This window comes from Pseudochaenichthys georgianus, chromosome 24 (genome assembly GCF_902827115.2).
Source record: "Pseudochaenichthys georgianus chromosome 24, fPseGeo1.2, whole genome shotgun sequence".
Classification (NCBI taxonomy): Eukaryota; Metazoa; Chordata; class Actinopteri; order Perciformes; family Channichthyidae; genus Pseudochaenichthys; species Pseudochaenichthys georgianus.
This window is the reverse complement of record NC_047526.1, coordinates 3,300,592-3,322,551: the sequence shown is the minus strand read 5'-3', so window position 1 is coordinate 3,322,551 and position 21,960 is coordinate 3,300,592. Positions and strand designations below refer to the sequence as shown.

The window sequence follows — 21,960 nt, the reverse complement described above, 5'->3', positions numbered from 1 at the left end:
TTGCCACCACCTCCTGTGACAGGTCCGGAATGAGAAGGATGGAGGAATCGGAGTTTTATTGTTTTACCACTTCCACAGCGGCGCGGGGGGGGGGGGGGGCGGGGCTCAGGGTATCCCCGTGTCAGAGACATGAAAGCCCTGTCACTCTCCATTTATCGCTCTGCCACAGCCTCGTGAAACAAGAGGGAAAAAAGACATGATTGTATCTCTAATCTCTCTTTACCTTTCAGAGCCGGTAATTGAAAACAGAGCCACGAGCAGATTGGAGCGGTGGGTCCTGAATGCTGACCGTGCAGAAGGTATACACACAGTCCACGGTGCATGCTCATCATAACGTGCTTTCTACTGCGTGTTCCCTTCTGAGGGGCGATGGCATTGAGCTACAGAAACCGTGTGTAGGTGGAGGGTGAACACCCCCCATGTGGATAGTGAGCAGCAGGTTGGAGAGAGGCAGGGTCCCGTTTAAGAGCCTACTTTCTCCCACTCTGCGACGCTGCTTAAACATGCTAATAAGCCAGCGTGTGTGTTTGCCTTTGGGTTTCTGAGAGCCCCTCTGCTGGGGGACCGCTGCTATCTCCCATCGAGACCCCCGCTCCGGCAGACAAGAGCAACCACGGCCCAGATTAAGATGAGCACCAGGCGGGGCGGGGAGGTGGGGGGGGGGCAGTCGAGAGTAGACTCAACTTCACCAGATAACTGAAATATATGACTACGTATCTCTTATGCTGTAAGAGATACCCTAACTCAGGATACCAGCCGATACCGTGCAGCACGTGCATACCATTTATCACCAGCTGAAGCATTCAAAGCACGAAGCAAAGCACAGTGTTTTTAAACTTCAAGACAACTAAAATATCTGTTTCATGTGCCCTCCTCCTTTTATTAAATTGTGTTCCACATTTAAATCTAAAGTATTTTTCAGGGACCATGTACTCAATCGTTACAATCACACTCTGGATGGTTCTTTCCAGATTCACTTACAAGCCAGTAAAGTAGAGTTTCACCATAAAGGCATATTACTATTGTCCTATCAAAATGCATGTACTTGACTCAGCTGCCGTGCATGCCTCGGTACCAGCAGTAGATTCCTGCAGCTCATGGCATCAAACTGAAGGCAAAGAACTGCACAGTGTTCAGCGTGACGGATAGCTAATCTGTTTAGCGGCGTCAGAAGAACTGTGCTAATGTGCCGTCAGCTGTTTACCATCTGTCTGCTCGTCTGACGGATCGCCTTTCTTCTCCTTTGAGAATTTCTGTTGCCATGATCCCCATGCTAGGAAATTACTTTGGTGAATTTGTGTTGACTTGCCCTTTAACTCAAGCTCACAAACACAACGCTGTTCATTTTCCATGCTTCTGATCCAGCTACAGGTGGGGTGTGTGCCAGCATGTCCGACGGTGTTTGGCACCCGCAAATGTTTACAGACACAACAAGGCGGCAAATGAGACCCCTCAATCTGTGACACCGAGATGAGAAGAGAGTGAGTGAGGGGTCCTTTGTCGGGTCTCTCCTCAGCAACACCTTGCAATTGTATACTCTAAGTTTTCAAATGTATATTCATTATTTTCTTCATATTGTGTATTATTTAGATCAGAGGTATATTGCCTCATAAGTTAGATTATAAATTAGCAAAATCAATCAAATGCAAGTACAATATTCTTCATTAGAGATGTCCCGATCCGATCACGTGATCGGGGATCGGAGCCGATCACGTGATTTTCAAAAGATCGGAATCGGGAATTTGTTATTTTTTTATAAAATATTTTTTATTATTTTATTTAATGTTACAAAACAAAAATGACCATGTTCACGTCTTAAAGTCATCCTGAGGACTTAGTTTTGGTTTAAAATTACACAACATCATGTATGTGTTGCTGTCTTTGGGCTTGTTTTCAGACCTGGTTGCTTATTTCTCTGAAATCTGGCAACAGAGTGGGCGCAGTGTCTAATAGTAGCAGCAAGCTAACGAGAGGCTACGTTCAGCTGGTGACTCGGGAGTCGGGACAGAGAAAATGTCAGGAGTTTGGAAGTATTATAAAATTGAAAGTGAAGGCAGTGTAACAGCCAGATGCAATGTTTGCAAGGCAGAGGTTCCGCGTGGTGGAAAGAACAGAGCTACGTTCAACACGACCAATCTAATACGCTACCTGAGAAACAAACACCAACAACAACACGATGAGTACACAGCGGCCACTCAGGTAACGGCACTGAAACAACCAAAACATTCAGAGACTTTTAAAAGGAAAGAGAAACTGCCCCAGAACAGTGAAAAGGCCAAAAAAATAACAGCCAAGATAGCTGGATGACCAGCCGTTATCTGTTACCTTTTTTTTCTCTTAATGCATTGCATAAAGATCGGATCGGGAAAAATCGGAATCGGAAAATTGTCAAAATCAAATGATCGGAATCGGATCGGGAGCAAAAAAAGGTGATCGGGACATCCCTATTCTTCATACTTGGATATGCTTTAAGAAAAAAAACACCTCCATCACAGCTCTCCAGAGGGTTTACTTTATTTTGTCACAGAAAGAGTTGCAGCTCATTCCTTGAAACAGAAGCCTCAGATTGCTTATAAGGGCAAATAGGAAGGGTCTATTTCAAGCTGGTTATGCAAATAGCTTTTTTTATCAACTAAGATTTGTATGAATGTTTTCAAGTTTAATTGACTGAATTATTTGAACATTAGACCTATTAACACATGAATGCTATGTTATATATTTGTACATTATGTACTTGAGAAGTACAATATAAGATATATTGAGCCATAGTCCATTGCACTTTTAGAATTGGCCATTTCAAAATGGACAACGGGCTGCAGTTGGCCCCCGGGCCGTGGTTTGGACACCGCTGATTTTGTGATATAGTCTTTTCCACTGTCAGTTTGTATATATTTGGAGTTTCTATTATTATATTATATCTTGTAAATATTAGTAACTTGTGTCATGCTTGACAACACTGCTGCCGAGACAAAAATAATTTCCCATTTTAGGATGAATAAAGTATCTACTGTATCCATCTATTAATCTATCTTTCCTGCTGAGTGGACATATCAGTTTATCCTGTGAGAGCTGAATAGAAGAGAGGCGGACACACACGGACACACACAAACACACACGGACACACACGGACACACACACATGTTTCCACTGACTTAAAGTCCAACGTGTAATTCCATTTGTAAGGATAGGTGTGTGAGAGTCACTTAGTAAAAAAGGGCCATTTCAGTGGGGCTGGTCCTCCTCTGGCACAGAAAGGGACACTGATCGTGTGTACTTGTTGACACGGCCCGATAAAAAGCTCGGCGGCAGACACGATAGTCGTCTTATTTACGACACTGAGAAACGAGTCAGCCCTCAGAGAAGCTGAGGTTAAGCAGAGAGAGGGAAAAATACAAGTCTTACATTCCAGCCAGCTCCTCGGCAGGAGACAGAGCCAGCATCTGTAATTTCCTTCCAGCGGTCAGGCACTTTCATTCAGTGATGTGTGGGGGGGAGGAGGAGCCCGACTAAGAAGAGCCCCTCGGAGGAGTGGGATAGAGATAATCAAATGCTCCTGCGACTTTAGTGTCTAAATCCAGCACAGAATGGCCAGCAGAATAAAACAATGTCTCCTTATCTTATTCAGACACACATTTAAAAAAAGAGGGGAAACAGATTTCTGTATTCTTTAAGAATCTTAGTTTGTTTCTTTTCCCTCGGAGCTGCGCTTATTCACATTCTTGTCATTTCTCTCCCGCGTTGGCAGTGTCATGACACTCGGGTTGAGGGGCAGAGGGAGGTTATGGGGGGGGGGCAATGCCTCCGTATGCCACAGCCTGACACATGCCTTCCTGGCCAAAATAGAAAATAATGATTTCCCTTGTCTGGGGGGTGACACCCTGCCACTTAGTGTTCTCCCCCTCAGTTAATCTCGTGGCTCTGCTGGCAGATCGGATTTCACATTCGCCCTTTCGGTTTTCTAACTTGTTTTCTACGTTCATGCTCGGGTAGTAAAATATGTTGTTGCCATCAAGAGTGAATAATTGTAAAGTTTGAATGTGACCAAACCAGAGCTGGAATGCTGCGTCAGTTTGAAGTCAGATTCTGACATTGGGTGTCTGTGTTTACAGCATTGAGGTTTATGATCCATGTGTTTAGAATGACAAATACAGACTTTGAGTTCCTTGTGGCAAGAATAACATATCATAAAAGTCTGGTATCAGTGTCGACATCCTGTCTGGAAGAGAAACTGGAAACTGAACTTCCTTGCTTGCTTTAAAACCCACAAATCCAATCAAGGCTTCTTCCCTTATTACTCCTGAGCTCGGAGGACTCTCGCTGGTCCACAAAGGGCTGCTGGGAGATTGAGTTTCCCCCCGAGCCGTCTCTACGTCGCTGCAGACGGAGCTCAAAGCGAGCCGCAGTGTGGGAATGTGGGAAAGGCCTCGAGTTTCCTGCAGACTCCCAGAGTCAAAATGAGAACGACACGTGAGGGCCTTTTCCCCCCCCACCCCCCCCGGGCCTGATTATGTGTTGAATCCGCCGTGTGTCGGATGGATGGAAAGAATGCGTGTGGACGTGCTGCGGAGACCTGGGGAGAGCAGCCTGGAGATAGCACCCCATTAGAGTGATAGAAGAGGCAGAGGGAGGAGAGCAGCCGACGGGAGCAACACGCTGATGAATGCCAGGTGGAGCGGGTCAAGCGTGATAAAGGAAACTGTTTATTTTCTTATTTCAAAAGAGCAGCTTTGCTTTACGTAAAGCGCTTGCCATGGCCGCTGCCGATCCGATAGGGAAATGTCTTTATAAATATCGACTCTAAACACAGGCGGGTGCGACGGGGGGCCCTCACTGAGCTGTACAGAGTGTGTGTCCTCCCCTCGTCTCCTCTTCTGATTGCATGATGCTAACATCCAACCCTGAGCTGACCTCTGAGCTGACCTCTGAGCATGAGCCGGACCAGGACTGTGTTTCGTGTGAAATGTTCCGATGTCTCAACCCGCTCTGCGCTCGGGAGCTGAGAGAGATGTAGCTCTGATAGCAACATTGTACTTTCTTTGTTTCACAAATATGTTTGTGAATCTATCTATCTATATCTTTTTTCCAGCTAAGCAATTCCCTGCTGTTGATATGGTGTGAGCAAGAGCTGATCGGTGAGCCGTTACTTTAGAATTGGTTTGTTTTTTTATTTAACAAAAACAAGCTACACATAGTTACAGATGTACTGTTTAGGAGTTGGTTTTAATACGTCTAGGGCAGGGGTGTCAAACTCAAGGCCGCGACCTCATTTTACGTGGCTCGCAAGAGCTCGCAAAGAATATAATATACAATACAATTGGTGTAATTGTTGAATATTTTCTTTCAATTATTTGCCCTCGACTTCTGCTTTCAGACGTAGTTATGAAGTTATTACCAGAACTGATAGTAATCCAGAGCCAATAATATAATACATTATTTAATATGTATATTTATATAGTCTAAAAGTTACAACCGGCCGAGATTGAGTTTGACACCCCTGGTCTAGGGCCTATTGATATCGTCATAATAATAATGACACATTTATCTTCATTGTTTTAAATGCTGCATTACAGTAAAGTGGTGTTATTTTATAAACGTACTCAACTGCTGTATTTTTTTTCATTAGGTGCGTTCACACCGCAGTACTTTTCCCACTTTAGTTCCGATGTAGTTCCGAAATGTCGCGTTCACACCAAAATAATCCGGAACTAGAATGAGTTCATGAGAACCTGTTCACCCCCTTTTTACCCCCTGCTAGAGAGCAGGGGCTTTCCTGGGAGAAAAAGGTTCCTGTGTCTGATTGGCTGGGCGGATTGCAAACAACGCCCCGTACAACTCCCAAAAGGTTTTGTGAAGCTGGGACTCCCAGCAGCTTCGACTGAAGCCAGTCCCCAACTCCGGGGACTCTCGGTCGGGGACTGCGGGCGGCAGTATACGCCGTGAAGTGGTTTGCGGCCTGCCAGTAAACCCAAAGCAGAAGAAGAAGAAGTGACGTCAGCGGCTTCATTTGCCTAATCCACCCCCAGGGACTTTTTCCGGTGTGAACGCGATCTGACCCTTTGTGGGAAAGTACTGCGGTGTGAACGCGATCTGACCCTTTGTGGGAAAGTACTGCGGTGTGAACGCGATCTGACCCTTTGTGGGAAAGTACTGCGGTGTGAACGCGATCTGACCCTTTGTGGGAAAGTACTGCGGTGTGAACGCGATCTGACCCTTTGTGGGAAAGTACTGCGGTGTGAACGCGATCTGACCCTTTGTGGGAAAGTACTGCGGTGTGAACGCGATCTGACCCTTTGTGGGAAAGTACTGCGGTGTGAACGCGATCTGAACCTTTGTGGGAAAGTACTGCGGTGTGAACGCGATCTGACCCTTTGTGGGAAAGTACTGCGGTGTGAACGCGATCTGACCCTTTGTGGGAAAGTACTGCGGTGTGAACGCGATCTGACCCTTTGTGGGAAAGTACTGCGGTGTGAACGCGATCTGACCCTTTGTGGGAAAGTACTGCGGTGTGAACGCGATCTGACCCTTTGTGGGAAAGTACTGCGGTGTGAACGCGATCTGACCCTTTGTGGGAAAGTACTGCGGTGTGAACGCGATCTGACCCTTTGTGGGAAAGTACTGCGGTGTGAACGCGATCTGACCCTTTGTGGGAAAGTACTGCGGTGTGAACGCGATCTGACCCTTTGTGGGAAAGTACTGCGGTGTGAACGCGATCTGACCCTTTGTGGGAAAGTACTGCGGTGTGAACGCGATCTGAACCTTTGTGGGAAAGTACTGCGGTGTGAACGCGATCTGACCCTTTGTGGGAAAGTACTGCGGTGTGAACGCGATCTGACCCTTTGTGGGAAAGTACTGCGGTGTGAACGCGATCTGACCCTTTGTGGGAAAGTACTGCGGTGTGAACGCGATCTGACCCTTTGTGGGAAAGTACTGCGGTGTGAACGCGATCTGACCCTTTGTGGGAAAGTACTGCGGTGTGAACGCGATCTGACCCTTTGTGGGAAAGTACTGCGGTGTGAACGCGATCTGAACCTTTGTGGGAAAGTACTGCGGTGTGAACGCGATCTGACCCTTTGTGGGAAAGTACTGCGGTGTGAACGCGCCTATTGTGTAGATATTTTGTGAAAGTAATGGTCAACCTTTCAAAATCATCACAATATTGATACAGAGGTATTTGGTCATAAATAGTGTAATATATCTTTGTTCTTCACATTGCCAGCCCTAAATGGTTCCCATGTCAACATCTAGTTGTGCGCCCTTCTTTTAAGATGATCGCTTAAAGAGAATATGATGATGAGTATATCCCTTCATGCAAACATTTCACAAAACTGCTAAATACCCAGCACGACCTTTTCTCCCTGAAACATGTCTGATTGTTTCTATTGTTAATACTGTCATAAACACTTTCTGTCAGCTGTTGGAAAAAGCCCTGTGTCTAGCTGGATGTCCAGACAGCCATGAAATGTTATTTAAAAACCCAAATACTGCTTCAGTTTTACTTCCAGGGCATACGATCGGGACCATGACCGCGCTGTGGAGACGGATGTCAATATCTCACACTGAGCTTATTCCTGAAGCATTAACGCGGTGTGTGTTGCTCTGATTAGATGCGACTTATGTTCGTTGCCTCAATAAATAGTAGCCTTGGTGTGGACATTCATCAGGCTCTGCTTACTGGCTGTATACATGCTGAACTATGGCTGCCTCTTTGTTATGGACAGCCTGTGGTGTTTGCCTCTACAATGTAAGAGGCCGTACATCTTGTGAGTAATTTCCCAGCCACGCAGGCAGGCAGGCCGGCTGGGAAAAGGCCGGCTGAGAGTATTTCTTCTTCTTGAAAGGACAGCTCAATTGATCTCGTCTTGCGGCTGATGTGTGGACTTTTAGCTGCAAAGGTCTTTGGAGAAATCAAGTGCACCTTCAAGGAAGACATGAGTTATTTAGTAAGCTTCCTGCAGTGCTTGCTGACGTTTGAATTATAGCTTTTCATCATCTAAACTGAATAACAATATTCTAATATTACGTTCAAGAACTATTGTGTGTTGTTCAGTCTAATCATGTGGATCTGTATTTCCATTCTTCTTCCAGTCTTGTCTCCTCTCGACAGGATAATCTCCACTACGAGAGGCGAGGCGCCTGCAGCTCAGGGAGACGGTGGCAGATCACACAAAGAGAAGGAGAAGACCTACAGGGATAGAGACGCACTGTCACCCCGTCCAAACAACTTCATTACGAACAGCATGGCTTCACGGGCTTGAAAGTAGAAGGCAACACAGAGCACCTCCACATGAGGCTATCAGATTAGAGAACAGCTTTAAGGGTTAAAGAATGCGATGTCGTATTGTGCTGGTGCCTCCCTTCACCTCACATACTTGGAATGGCTGTCTGGCTGCTACTCCACACATTCAGACAACCGGCCCATTCATCCGAGGTACCTGTGCTTAGCGGGAGATAAGTAGCTTTCCATGAGAAACAAAGAGAAGATTAGCATTCCCTTGCACGGTGTTGGAGGGCACGCTGCCTGCCCTCTGAGCAGGGAGCAGTGAAGGAAGTGCCTCCTGGTTGTTCACAGCGAACATCAAAGCCAGACACTGATTAAGTTTGACTAAAGTGTAAGCTAACGCTCATGCTAGCTGCTGAGCAAAGCCACTCAACAAAGTGTAAGCTAAGCTGGGACCATTTGGAATACAACTAATGAATGAACACGTGATCAGCTTTATCAAGATGTATACTCTTTGAATCATGTTGTGATGCTTTGAACACTACGAATGGCTTTCATTCACCTCCGTGGTATCGGTCAGGATGCAGACGGCTCACATAGTCGTTTCAAAACTAAACCTGCCGGTGAAAATATGTATGTGTGAGAGAAAACAAAACTATAGGCCTATGTTTATTTTGAGTCCCCAATACACCATGTCGCCCTGTAAATACTGACTTGAGAAACCATTGCATGTTAAGCTGGAAATAGTCCCAACAAATTAAAAGCTGAAGCGAACAGGACCAGCTGTTTCTTCGTTTAAGAAGAAAATAAACTACTACTCGTGTTTTTAGATCTAAGTACTGAGGACTCAGTCGTAGCACGGACATGCACATCAGAGAGAAGTGAGTGGCAGAATCCTTTCAAGCTGCTTACACTTTCCTTCTGAGGATAAATAAAAGAGCTTCAAACAAAGGTAAACGTTTCGAGTGAAGGAAATCAAATGATCTCTCAAGGACTTCAACTCGGTCGCTGCCGATGGCAATTAAGATAGCAAGAACCAAACTCAGACACCTGCTTCTCTTTCTGTATATTCTATGTACACTGCATGGATTTGAAGGTAAAACAATGATGGGTATTTCAAAATTGAACCGTTCACAGGACGGCGTTTAAAGTCTCTCACTGGGCCTGGAGCATTATCATTATCGCTCCTTTAAGCGATCACGTGGAGTGGGCTTTTTGAAATGGATTCCCCGTGACATGGAATATGTCCTTTCCTAATCGCCTTTTGTTTAGTTCATTTAACTCACATGGAAACAGGAGAGAGGGCCTTCTGGCCGGCCGGGGGCTGCCTTTACTGGGGGGGGGGGGGGTCTCTGCATTCAGGGGATGAAAGCAGGGTCCAAAGGTCTGACCAACCCAAAGCCCCCTGCAGCCCAAGCCAAATCGGCACTGAAAATGTCCCCAGTCAGCAGCTGAGTATTATCTCTGAATTGTGCCAATGCCTGCCAACACCACTGACCCCGCCTCCAAATCCCCCGCCACCCCCCCCCCGGTCCCAGTGCTGTGACAGAAAGGACTGAAACTATGTCAGACTAGCTGCTCGTCACTACGTCGTCCCCCCCCCCCCCCCCCCCCCACACACACACACACACACACACACACACACACACACACACACACACACACACACACACACACACACACACACACACACACACACACACACACACACACACACACACACACACACACACACACACACACACGAAGGCAGGCTGGACTGCTCTTAAAGCGTCGGTTTATCCAAATGCAAAAAACAATAAATAATGAATATGCATAATAAGTATCGTGCTACAGATATCACCACAGCGAGTGTAGCACTTCACAGATATTCCAGAGACATAGAAAGTAAAGTCATTTGGTTGGTCATTGTTGCTTTTCTCTGACATTTGACAGACTAAATTCATCAAAAAGCATAACAAATACATGGCAGGCCATGACATAATTAATATAAGTTGTTTATCCCACTGTGGTAATGCGAACATTTAATTCCACCTGTTTTGTAAGCGGACTGCGTTTAAACAACTCTCTGGCAGCAACAGAGAGTTTCCTGCAACAGAGCCATCGTCGGCACATTTTAAATCCTCCGCTCTGGATGTCGGGGGGACAAATGTGAAGTTATGTAATAAGTTATTGATTTTCCTCTTAAGGAAGATTGAAGAACAGAGCCGGGGGTCAGAAGCCTCCCACAGGAGCAGGGCCCTCGGACCCGGGGCCCCGTCACATATCACTTTCCCCTGATGCCACAGGGACACAACACAGAACACCAACGACCTGGCCTCCTGACGGGGAGCTCGGCTGTCGGATCACATCCCTCTCTCGTCAGCAAGACGTCTGTGCCACAGCTTGGGAAGCTGAAAGGGCAAACGCTTAGGATTGCAAAAGGTACGGATGCAAGGATCGATGGAGATGTCTTAACCTGTTAGTGCAAGTGGAGATGAGGGCACTGCGCTGCGGGGGGGGGCTCTTTTGTCATGCAGGGAGAGGGGGCCGGAGAGGTGACTCTTCAGACGATCAGGGGTCAACTGCTGCGATCATCCATCTTCCGTCCTGACAGCGTCCTGTCAGCCGGCGCTCGTGTTCCTAAACACAACAGGCAGCCTCCATTGAGGCGCCGGGCTGCAGCCATGTGTAAATGAAGTTAATATTCACTGAGCTCATGCATGGCCACATGCGTCACTCTGGACATAATGCTATCTAACTCAAAGTGGCAGGGGTCTGCCTGAAAGGACCTCTGAGCTGACCATGTGTCTTTGTGTTTCAGAAGGACTGTGTGCTGGATTCTGTCTATTCATGTGAGGCGGCGTAGGGACTAGTTTGACGGGCAGGTCACATTCCAAGACCTGGAGACTGCTGAGTCATCATCACTGCCCTGCCTTTCAGACAGCCTTAAAGAAGGGTCGCTGGGGATCTGTCTAAAGTCCCACCATGTATTTTAAGAGAAATAACTGCACTGACACACACACACACACACACACACACACACACACACACACACACACACACACACACACACACACACACACACACACACACACACACACACACACACACACACACACACACACACACACTTTGAACAACTGAAATGTTGACTTTAACTTGACATAACTGTATTAGGTTAGTTGAAAGCAATAATAGGAAGTTGAACCTAATATTATTTATTTAAACTTAATATTATTTATTTAAGCTTACCTAATACAGTTATAAAATCTGTTGACACGATGCATGTGATACAAGTCAACGGTTCAGTTCCTCCAGTGCATACCCCTCATCAGCCCCTCTCTCTCTGTTTGTCTAAATCCAGGGCAAACAGTTGAATAAACCGTTGTCTTTGTGTCCTTGCTTTAGTTCCAGCGTTCGACCTGCTGCCTCAGATCATATGGATGTAACTGAGAGACAAATATTTACCAAGCCAAAGGACTTTTTGCCTCCCGGTGAAAGTTTTTTGTAAAATGATCCATTTGTATTTCATTCGACATGTTGACATGTCGACATGTTGACATGTTGACACAACTGGTCTCGGCTGGAACCAGAACAAGCATCTGTATCCCCGGAAACAACCTCTACTTGCTTTTTGAAGTGTGTATCTAAAAAAGGGCAGTGGATATGGAAGTACAAATAAATAAATAAATACAGCTTGCCAGATCACGATTCCAAGAAAAGGAATGATACAAAGAGATATACACTGTACTGAGCACTGGAACCAAAGATGTGGATGGTTGTTATAAACCTCACCATTCTGAACATCCAACTATTATTTTAATGTATCTATTATTTATTTATGTACATATTCCCTTTTTTAAGTCCCATTTATTGTTTTTATAGTGTCTTGTTGTTGCGTGTTGGCACCTTGAGTCTGTTGTCATGTCGTTGTACTTGTACAATGACACATAAAGTTCTATCTATCTGTTACTCCGATTCCCCCCCAAATGGGGTGTGCGAGGTTGTTAACGCTACAGTGCATTCAAAGATGGTGATGAACATTTGCGATGGGCCTCACGAGTTGCAAACTTAGCAAGTCATTTATTTGTCAATACTACAGCAGAAACAACTAATGATGCTAAAACGCTTTTTGTATTGCGTAACATAGCTATCACAAGATTGTTTCAAATGTTGCTGTTGTCTGAGCAACCGTCCAGAAAACTAAAACCTATTCCATTAGCAATCAAATAAAACAGAAAAAGGCGCACATACTCATATCTAAGAAAGTGGATGATTGCTGTTTCACTTGATATGTGACTTACATGAATGTCGTGTCCTCCCCAGGGTGTTGTGTGGACCAGATGACTGGCATCACATCTTAAAGTGATGCCAGGAAACAACATTTCTGTTTATGTCAAAAATTGTATAAATATTTAAAAAATATGAAAATCATGTCATATCAGACGGCTTTGTTTCACGGAGAATAAGCCCTGGGCATTGGGAGGACGCTGCTCTTCACAGGAAGCATACTGAGGGGATGAGCTCCCATCCATCAACCATGTATTCTTGAGTGGTTGAGGTCCGTTTGGGTCTCCTGTGGATTCGGCTCACACCTCTCATTTGCATAATGAAGCTCCGGAGCAGTTGTGAAAGGTATTACAGTCACACCTTATCAATCAGACGAGCATCGCGATGTACGGACCTCCTGCCTCCTGGCTTCCTGGTTCATTTCAAACGCTAAGTGCAGATGTCTCTCCAGGCTGGGAGCTGCGCCGGACTGCCTGCTGGCTCCGTACATGGTATCTGCCGTGGTCGGACCCCAACGGCTCTGCTCCCCGGGGGCTAAGTCATCAATCAGTCTCCGGCTAACTTCTGTCCGACTCGCTGACAGTCAAGATGGATGGTTCCGGCGTCTACAGGATGCTGCATCCTCTCATTAATTATCTTGTTAGCATGCACAGATAGCAGCGCGGCGGAGTTTTTCACCACACGGAGCCCTCTCCCTTCTTTAGTCCAGGGTCAACAGTTAATCGTTTCTCAGCCACTCGTTATTTAGTACCACAATGATGTGATGTGTCAAAATCGGACAACATACATTCCCCGGGACCGAGCCACACAAAGACGCCTATGTCCTCCCACAAGGGCCCTCTCTCCGTCCAACGACTCCGTGGCTCCGTCTCAACCCGCAGCCAGCGCCGAACAAGACCAGCGGATGAATGGGGGCTATTTTCACAACATGCAGAATGAAGCCAACGCAGGCTGCGCCGACACTTCAACGGGCCTTTCAGCACCCATTACACTGACACCAGTGAAGGCAGCAGGCGGGGAAGAAGAGTGACATTTACAGGCCGAGATGGCCACACAAAGAGTTAAAGAGAGGGAGGGGGGGGGGCGTCGGAGAGAAAGACAAGGGGTCCCTCTTCGCTGACGGTGATGAATGAGTGGATCACAACACGTTTCAGAGGAGGCCTCTGCGCCCACAGAGGGGGCTCCTCAGATGACATGACTGACAGCTCCACCTGCACCCGCCCCCCGGCTGAATAACTTACGCGCGGCGGCCATGTTGTAATGATAGGCTGCTGCAGACCCTGTGTTACGCATCAGCTTGTTAGTGTGCGAGTCATGTCCTTCAACAGAGTCTTAAGCACTCTGCGGCCACGCCTATACAACGCCCACGCACATCTGCACTTAGCAGAGAAGAATGGCTCGTTAAGAGTCTCAAAGATGGACTCAGAACCACCATCACTCGCTTCCAATCCTGAAAGCCGCAGACTGAAATGTATACCGATGCTGATTGGTGAGATTAGGATGTTGTTCTTTGTATATTATATATATTTTCGGACGTGTAATTAGCTAAAGTGTTGTTGTTTATTGTTATCAGACAATGATACTACAGATTATTCAATTATTATTTAAATATTTCGTTTAGTTATTGCATTCATTTGTATAGTACTGTATCATGTCTGTATCATCTTTTGTTTCATTTGTATTTTCTTAGGTTTTACACGCTCGAAAAAAATAAATAAACTAAACTAACTAATTTTCATCTATCAGTACAAACAAAAACACTAAGATGTTGCTCTGTTATCCACATTTATAAATGTCCAGTTCGCGCACTTAAAACCGGTCCAACACTTGAGCCTGTTTCAACGTGTGAGTAATGGTGTGTCCTTCAGCTGATTGGGGTTGTATCGTATTCATTCCTCGTTGTTTACCTTTGAAGGTGTCTTCAAGCACCTGATAAAGAGCATGACTCGTGACCTAACGTTTATTATTGTTATAATTATTATATTTCCAGACCACACTTAGTACAAAGGAATGCGTCACGCTGAACCCTTCACCCTGCAGACGCAGCCTCCCCTTAAGGCACCATTAGAGACGTTCTTCGACACCGCTAAGACAAGCTATTCCGAGCTCCAAAGGCCAGGACTTCACATCTGTAACGGTCACAGCCACTTGCACTTATCGCTCTGCTCTTCAGCTGATAGAAATACTTAGGTGGTGTTCAGGGAAACTACTGAACGGACAAGTTCATATCAGTGGAGCTGCTGGAAGAAGTGCAGATGGAGCTTCCCATTGTATGCAGATGAACTGCCCTGAACACAACGGCTTCTCGTGGCTCACGGAGAGAACGCTTGAAAGGTGCCGTGTCGACTCCAGTGTGATCCATATACACGTCAAGGAGCCTTCTTCCTCACATGTGTGTGGGCACATGAACAGATTCATTAATAGAGACTTGGAACAGTCTGCTCCGAGGGGTTTGCAGCAAAATATGATATGGAAAGAAATCTAAAGTGACTTTGAAAAGCCGGAGCTGTTGGTTGCTATGCCGCCTCGCTCTCCCTGTGGAAATGAAACGCGGGCTTTCTTTCCACAGCACACAGCTGGATCGTACATCTATGCATATTAAAACAACAAGAACAATAAAAAGCAGCTCCGATAGCTGCTGACATTAGAGACACGGCACAACTTGAGGCAGGCGGTGCTGCTCTAACACCCGCCCTCAGAGGGTCCCTATGGACGACAGAGTGGCATGAACGCGTGTCTGCCAAGGACACTCATTTGTTCTTAGACACATTCCATTACCACTGGCTGCTCCTCCTCGTAAGCGGCTTACATTGAGGTTGCCCCCAACACAGGATTGGCTGACAACGCAGGCCACTTAGTTGTGTGACCTAAATCACCCCTTCTAATCCATAGTGATTTTTATCTTTCGAGTCAGGTGCCCACCGACAATAATCCTCTGAGCATTCACTGTGACAGAACGCACTTTATTGTTACTGCAGCAGCAGCAGGTCGGCACGACGACGAGGCGCGCGGAGCAGTGTGCGCTTCCTGTTAGGCTGCTCCATAAGCACCCTGAGGCCCGAGTGCCACAGCGCCAGGCTATTTGTTTCCCTCTGTCGGGGTCGTGTGGCCAGATTAGAACGATATTGAAAATCTGGCTGGACTTCCTCGAGACCTGTGTGTCTGCTCCAGACCGCCTCGGCTCGTTGCCAGAAGGAGAGGGGGAAGTATTGGAGCTGAAGCGCTAAACTGAATGTATTATTTCCCCTCAGTCTAAACAGAATGGCAGATATAAAGAGAGTGGGGATCAATTAATACAGACTTTACTTATTTGTGTATTTGGCCTCAATCACTTATTTATATATTACTGCTTTTATCCCACTTGCCAACACAGCTTATCGGCCGGTAAAGCCTAAATTGTCATGTACCTCCTTTGCATAATCAAATCACGATACATCCGTCTCTTTTTCTCTCGGTACACCTTGTCGGTGTAACCCAGGATGCCCCTCACGGAGTTCAAAAGAATACGCTAGAAGGAGCAGCTCTGTGAATGCTAATGAGCAATCCAAATATGTGTTAAGGTACTCACGTTCACACGCGTCTCCTTTCTGATGAAATCCAGCTTTGCATATACATTTCCCAATTGGAACGAGCCATTCCCCTTCAGCGCTGCAGTGCATCTTGGGAGAGTTGTCGGCCTCCTCCTCAGCATCATTTACACAAATGCCCTCCACTTCCACCAGCGAGGAGAACTCCGACCCCGTCACGGTGTCCGGGAACGTGGCCAGGTTCTCGATGATGGACCAACACTTCTTGTAATACACTTTGACAGAGACCAGGGCGATGCACGCCCCTACATCCTGGAAGGCCAGGTAAAACCCCCGCCTGGACAGGGGGCCAATTATGCGCACTTCTGTATTCAGCTTCATCTTCCTCTCGCCCAGGTCGCCCTGGGTAAAGCTTTCATCGGCGGCGATTGTGTCGATTTTCACATACTGGTTCTCCCGCAGGCTCCGGCCCACCTCCGAGTCCGTCTCCTGGTAATACAGGTTGAACGTCTCCTTGCACGTGCCCACCACCCCGGGTAGGCTGTTACAATCCCTCAAGGTGAACTTCAGTTCCACAAAGATCCTCTGGGCAGTGCCCTTCTCTATCCAGTTAGTCCGCAGCCAGTTGTTCTGATTGGGCTCCATGACCTTGCAGACCTGGTATGTGCGAATGGGAGTGTAGTTCTCATCCAGGCCGCTGATCTCTTCCCACTGAAACAAGAGCACAGGTGGAAGTGAGCCAAGAGAGACCAGCCCTGAGATGGACATCAAACGATCTGGAGGCGATGCCTCATTAGAGAATACGACAGGTACACAACATACATTTCAGAGATAAGCGTTTGCTTTCTATCAACACGGCTTTAAAAACAGATTATGCTCAGTTCATGTCCTTCTGCTCACATTACTTATTTAAAGTGTCCCACAGCCTGCTTCTCATCAGGCTGCAGCGTGGAAGCGGGCTGCTTAAGGCCTTTGTGCTCAGAATGTCAACACCCTGTAGAGTTTAGTGACAAACAGAGCAAAGACTCCAGCTAGCACTGAGCCCTATGTTTCATGCCCGGTCTAAATATTAGTATTCCTATCACAGATGTGGGACATCAGAGAGAGCTGTAACACAGATATGGAGCACATCCGAGTGATGGAGCATTGTAACAGACTTACCCCATTGGGAGGATAGGAGATCCACTCCAGTTCTGTCTGCTGTGCCTTGGAGTCCAGCAGAGTCACTAGTGACAGGGAACCAGAGGCAGAGTTAAAACTCACCGGGGACAGGTATTACTAACAACTAAGGCTAAAACATTCATATGCATTAGACGCAGGGCCGTCCCTCCCTACAGGCAAAGCACGCAGACTGCGTAGGGGCCTCATCTTGCGGAGGTATCCTCAACTGAGCCGCACATCGCACCTATGCGTGTATGCGGCGCAATTATTGTGGCGCGGTACGGTGTCGCCGCTGCGAGGCTCCACTACCGCCGCGCCGACGCTCGCGAAACATCGGGCCTCATCATCTAACTTTGCGTGGGGCCTCAAGTTGGCCAGGGCCGGTCCTGAGACACTGCAGGGAACTTTCTGAGCCAGACGGAGACATGTGCATCTACAAGAAATAGAGACTAAAAGCAGAGGTGCGTGTTGGCACATGTACGGAATAATAACGCGTATGGTCATAGCGCGTTTATTCTAACACATATGCGTTTATTGTGCGTGTATTAAAACTCGCTGTTTCATTGGAAGTTGTTCCATTGAGGTCAAAGCGGCTGCTGCTGTCATTCCGATGGAGAGCTTCAACTCAGGACTGTTCAGTTTAAAGCGGCCTTAAAACAGTTCCCCACAGAACATGCGGCTTGTGTTCAGTTTAAATCTGTGGAGGAGATATTTTTTTCCAATCAGCCTGTTTACGTTCCGGGCGCGTGAGAGAGCGCAACGCGGCAGAACGGAGGCTCAGAAAAACCTGAAGTTGTTTTAAATGAGCAGAAAGCTCCACCGTGAGAGCAGCCAGGATGCATCGCTGTGAAAAATAACATTATTATTTCTTATCTTTATTTTTGTATTATGTGTGTACCTTTTTTTGCAAGGAGCTCCGCGAAACCCCGCATATAACCGCCGAGTATTGACCATATGAGACATTACACCAGGACCGCGCTCGGTTATTACACAGTAGTTCTGGTGCCGGGAATAGCAATACTTGCCCTTTAATTTTACACAAAACATAATTGAACCTTACATAATGAAAAGTGCATATTTTCAGCCCTTTTGATATATTTGAATGCTCTTTTATGTTTGGGTGTTTTATAGCTGATCAATTTAAGGCAGATAACGACTCCGCGTCAATGTGCCGTATTTTCCTGTAAAACTAGACTTAGAGCCGAGGCCACTTAATCCTCCGAAACTGCCTCCACACCGACAGCCCTTACATCCCTGGAGCTGCTGGGCCATCGATCCGCTGATATTGCCTGGTTTGTCATGAAAGATTGTTAATCTATAACGAGCAGGCTAGTTATGTCTATAACGCAGTGGCGCTGGAGTAAAGTAGAACCGAAGCTCCTGCGTCTAATCCGAGCTACGGTGTTTCAGCTCCGTGCGTAAAACCCCCGAGAGGTCGCTGCCTAACAGCCGGGAGCAGAGCGCTGTCACCCCGCACACCAAGCCCCTCCGATGGCTCTGGCTCTATCACACACCCGGCTGTGGAGTAACTAGCTTGTGATTTGAATTAAAAAAATAAATACAAGGAGGCTTTCCGCGGAACCTTCTCCTAATTCTGCAGGATGTCTTCCGAATGTGAGTCCAAACTTTAAGAACTTACCTTCCTTCGCATTCTGTCCGCCGTCTACACAGCAGCATAAATGAAGGCAAAATGTAATCCACAGACACGGGATGGAGCTGGAAAGCATGGTGCAGCCGCGGATATCGGTGTAGACCGTAACTCTCTGTGCCACCGTCTCGCGTGCTTCCCATTGACGACACTAAACCGGCTCTATGTACAACAATCCGCTGGTCCCACTCAAATAGCGTCTGCTGCCGTGGGGCGGGGCCTGTGGCTCCGCTGCTGTCAGTCAGGAGGACAGGCTGAGGGGTTGGCCAATCACAGCGCACAGAAGGAAACGTCATGAATCCTGTGGGCCAATAGGCGCGCGGAGGGAGATGGGTTTTGGGGAATGCGCGGCGGAGGAAATGTAGTCACAACTCGGTTCAGATATTTTTGGTTTTCTGCAGGAAAAGGGCCAGGGATGCTCTGGCACAGTTGGACACACACACACACACACACACACACACACACACACACACACACACACACACACACACACACACACACACACACACACACACACACACACACACACACACACACACACACACACACACACACACACACACACACACCACAAAAGCTTAATCCTCAGAACTACAGGGTGTGTAGCTCCTCTGAAAAACAGCAGCTTCAGTCTTAATGTTTCACAGTGTTCCATGTTCCTGTTGCGTCGCCTTTCTGTGAGACTATATTACACAAAAACACTTTCACACTCAACACACACATTATTAACCTGTTCTGAGTACATGGTGCATACATAAACACAGTTACAGAAGATAATAGGAAGAAAAACAACCAAAAACCGTTTTAAAAAAACAATTATACGTTAAGATATAGAAAATTAGTTACATAAAAGTAGAAAAGCAGTGGTGGAAAGTAAATATAGTTTACTTGAATAGTGCACTTACAAGTGAGTACAACAGCAGAGTAGACAGCGGGCCTGGAGGCCTAGCAGGAACATAGCTTTGAGATGTTGAGATTGTTAAACTATACAACACTACAGCTAAATACAGTCACATATACATCATCTCACAGTTTAGACGCAACCACTCTTAACTTAACTTAAGCCAGTACTTTGACACCACTTCAGACAAACAGGCGCAGACTTAACAACTTTAACTTGGATACGTATAAGTACCAATGTTCGTGTTCATTTTGTGGGACCTTCCTCAGATTCCCACTTGAGCAATATAAGATCATGTTACCATTACAAACGCCTTGTACTCTATAAATGTAGAATGCATCATGACAGAGTCGATCTGAATCAGTCAGGACATGAAAGTAAGACGTGTGTAAGAAGTGCCTCCGGTATAATTCACAGTACTTAGTTTCATGCACTGGGATTTTCTACAGGATGTTTGAGACGAGGACTAAACGGCTGACACATGAATATAAATATCAATTTTATAAAATGTGTGTCTGTGTTTAGTCAGCCCCGAAAATTCAATTCCATTCATCTAATTTATAGAAAGAATGAAATAATAGGTATTTATTTAATGCCACTTTATATGTTTTTAAAGGGAAATCATTACATTTTACTCCACTACATTTATTAAATAGCTTTAGCTAATTTTAACAAAATACATCCTTACAAATGTTTGGACTAACTCTTTAAGTCACAAAAGAAATTATTTAAATATTTTACAAAAAGTACTGTATATCAGAACTGTGTGGGTCTAAAACAGAATGGTCACATATATAAATATAATGATATACACACTCAAAGGCAATTTCTGCACAATGATTACATTGACTTTTTACACTTAAATATATTTTTGATGCTAATACTTGTGTACTTTTACTTAAAGGTGGGATAGGTACTTTATTTCAGAAACACTTGTTGTTATATTCCATGGAATGCTCTGAACATCCCATAGCAATGAATATCTGAAGTGCTTTGACAAAAAATACATACAAAAATATCATCTGGCCGTGGTGCTGTAAAAAGCACGACCAATCATCTGAGCCGGCTAAAGTAACTGGACGGCCTGCCTGCCTGTCAGCCTTCCATCTGTGCACAAACTGATCTCGTGCCCTCATTGGTCACGTGCGCGTTCCTGTGTGTTGGAGGAGGGGCTCTGTGAGGAAGTGGCAGATTTGTTCCGGTTGTGTATTTTCAAATTCTAGCGCACTCAAGCCGGTTTCTCAAAATGACCTACCCCACCTTTAAGTGAGATTTTAAATGCAGGACTTTTACTTGTAATGAAGTATTTTGACAATAATATATTGGTACTTGTATTGAAGTAAAGCATCTGATTACTCCCCCCGCTCTGTCTGTAAAGTTAGAGCACATGTTGACGTGGAGACAGTGTGTGTGTGGGTCATCTAGATGAGTGAACCTGATCCATTATGGCTCTGCTGCCTCAGAGATGTCCCCCTGAAGAAACCATCAGGGGTCTCCAATAACAAACAAAATAAACACTTAAAAAAATAGCAAAGTTCATTTCCCACTTTCGTGGATGACTTGAATTGGCACTTAAACATGAAAGCATCGAGCGAGCTCATTATCTCTACGTGCAGCGTGTGTTGCAGGTCACTAACTCGTCTCCTTTAGGAAACAGCTGTAATTAGGGCCACAAATATTGATAAATAAACTGTACATACAAATGGACAGGAGCAGACGAGGACTCTCTTCAAGGTTTATTTACCTCCGCTTCCTGTTTGTGTTTGTTCGACGGCCTGTTTATTATGCAAATTGGGCTAATCCTTTCCGCCCTTCATATTCAGTCCTGCTTGAAAGTGTATAACTAATGATTGTTAATCTGGATTAGTGTTTGTATGACATCATCAGTCTGTGCGTGTGTGAGACAGGAGTTCAGATGGTACACACACTGCACATTATTCAATCAACATATTTGAATATTATAATACATAGTGTTCTTCGCTCTGTGGGACCAGCACAGGACACACACTCCTCTGTGGGACCAGCACAGGACACACACTCCTCTGTGGGACCAGCACAGGACACACACTCCTCTGTGGGACCAGCACAGGACACACACTCCTCTGTGGGACCAGCACAGGACACACACTCCACTGTGGGACCAGCACAGGACACACACTCCTCTGTGGGACCAGCACAGGACACACACTCCTCTGTGGGACCAGCACAGGACACACACTCCTCTGTGGGACCA

General features: G+C 46.1%; 1 protein-coding gene across 7 annotated transcripts in view; it reads right to left on the bottom strand.

The window, feature by feature from the left end:
• The window catches only part of epha7 (eph receptor A7), an 81,931-nt gene extending 62,961 nt beyond the window's left edge, over positions 1–18,970 (bottom strand). For all 7 annotated transcript variants that reach the window (XM_034076212.2, XM_034076217.2, XM_034076213.2 and 4 more), the window contains exons 1-3: positions 18,818–18,970; positions 17,179–17,243; positions 16,059–16,728 (exon numbers count right to left, since the gene is read on the bottom strand). In XM_034076212.2, coding sequence (XP_033932103.1) covers positions 16,059–16,728; positions 17,179–17,243; positions 18,818–18,905 — 823 coding nt within the window. In that variant the 5' untranslated portion in view covers positions 18,906–18,970. The remainder of the gene's footprint in view (positions 1–16,058; positions 16,729–17,178; positions 17,244–18,817) is intronic.
• Positions 18,971–21,960: the final 2,990 nt, after the last annotated feature.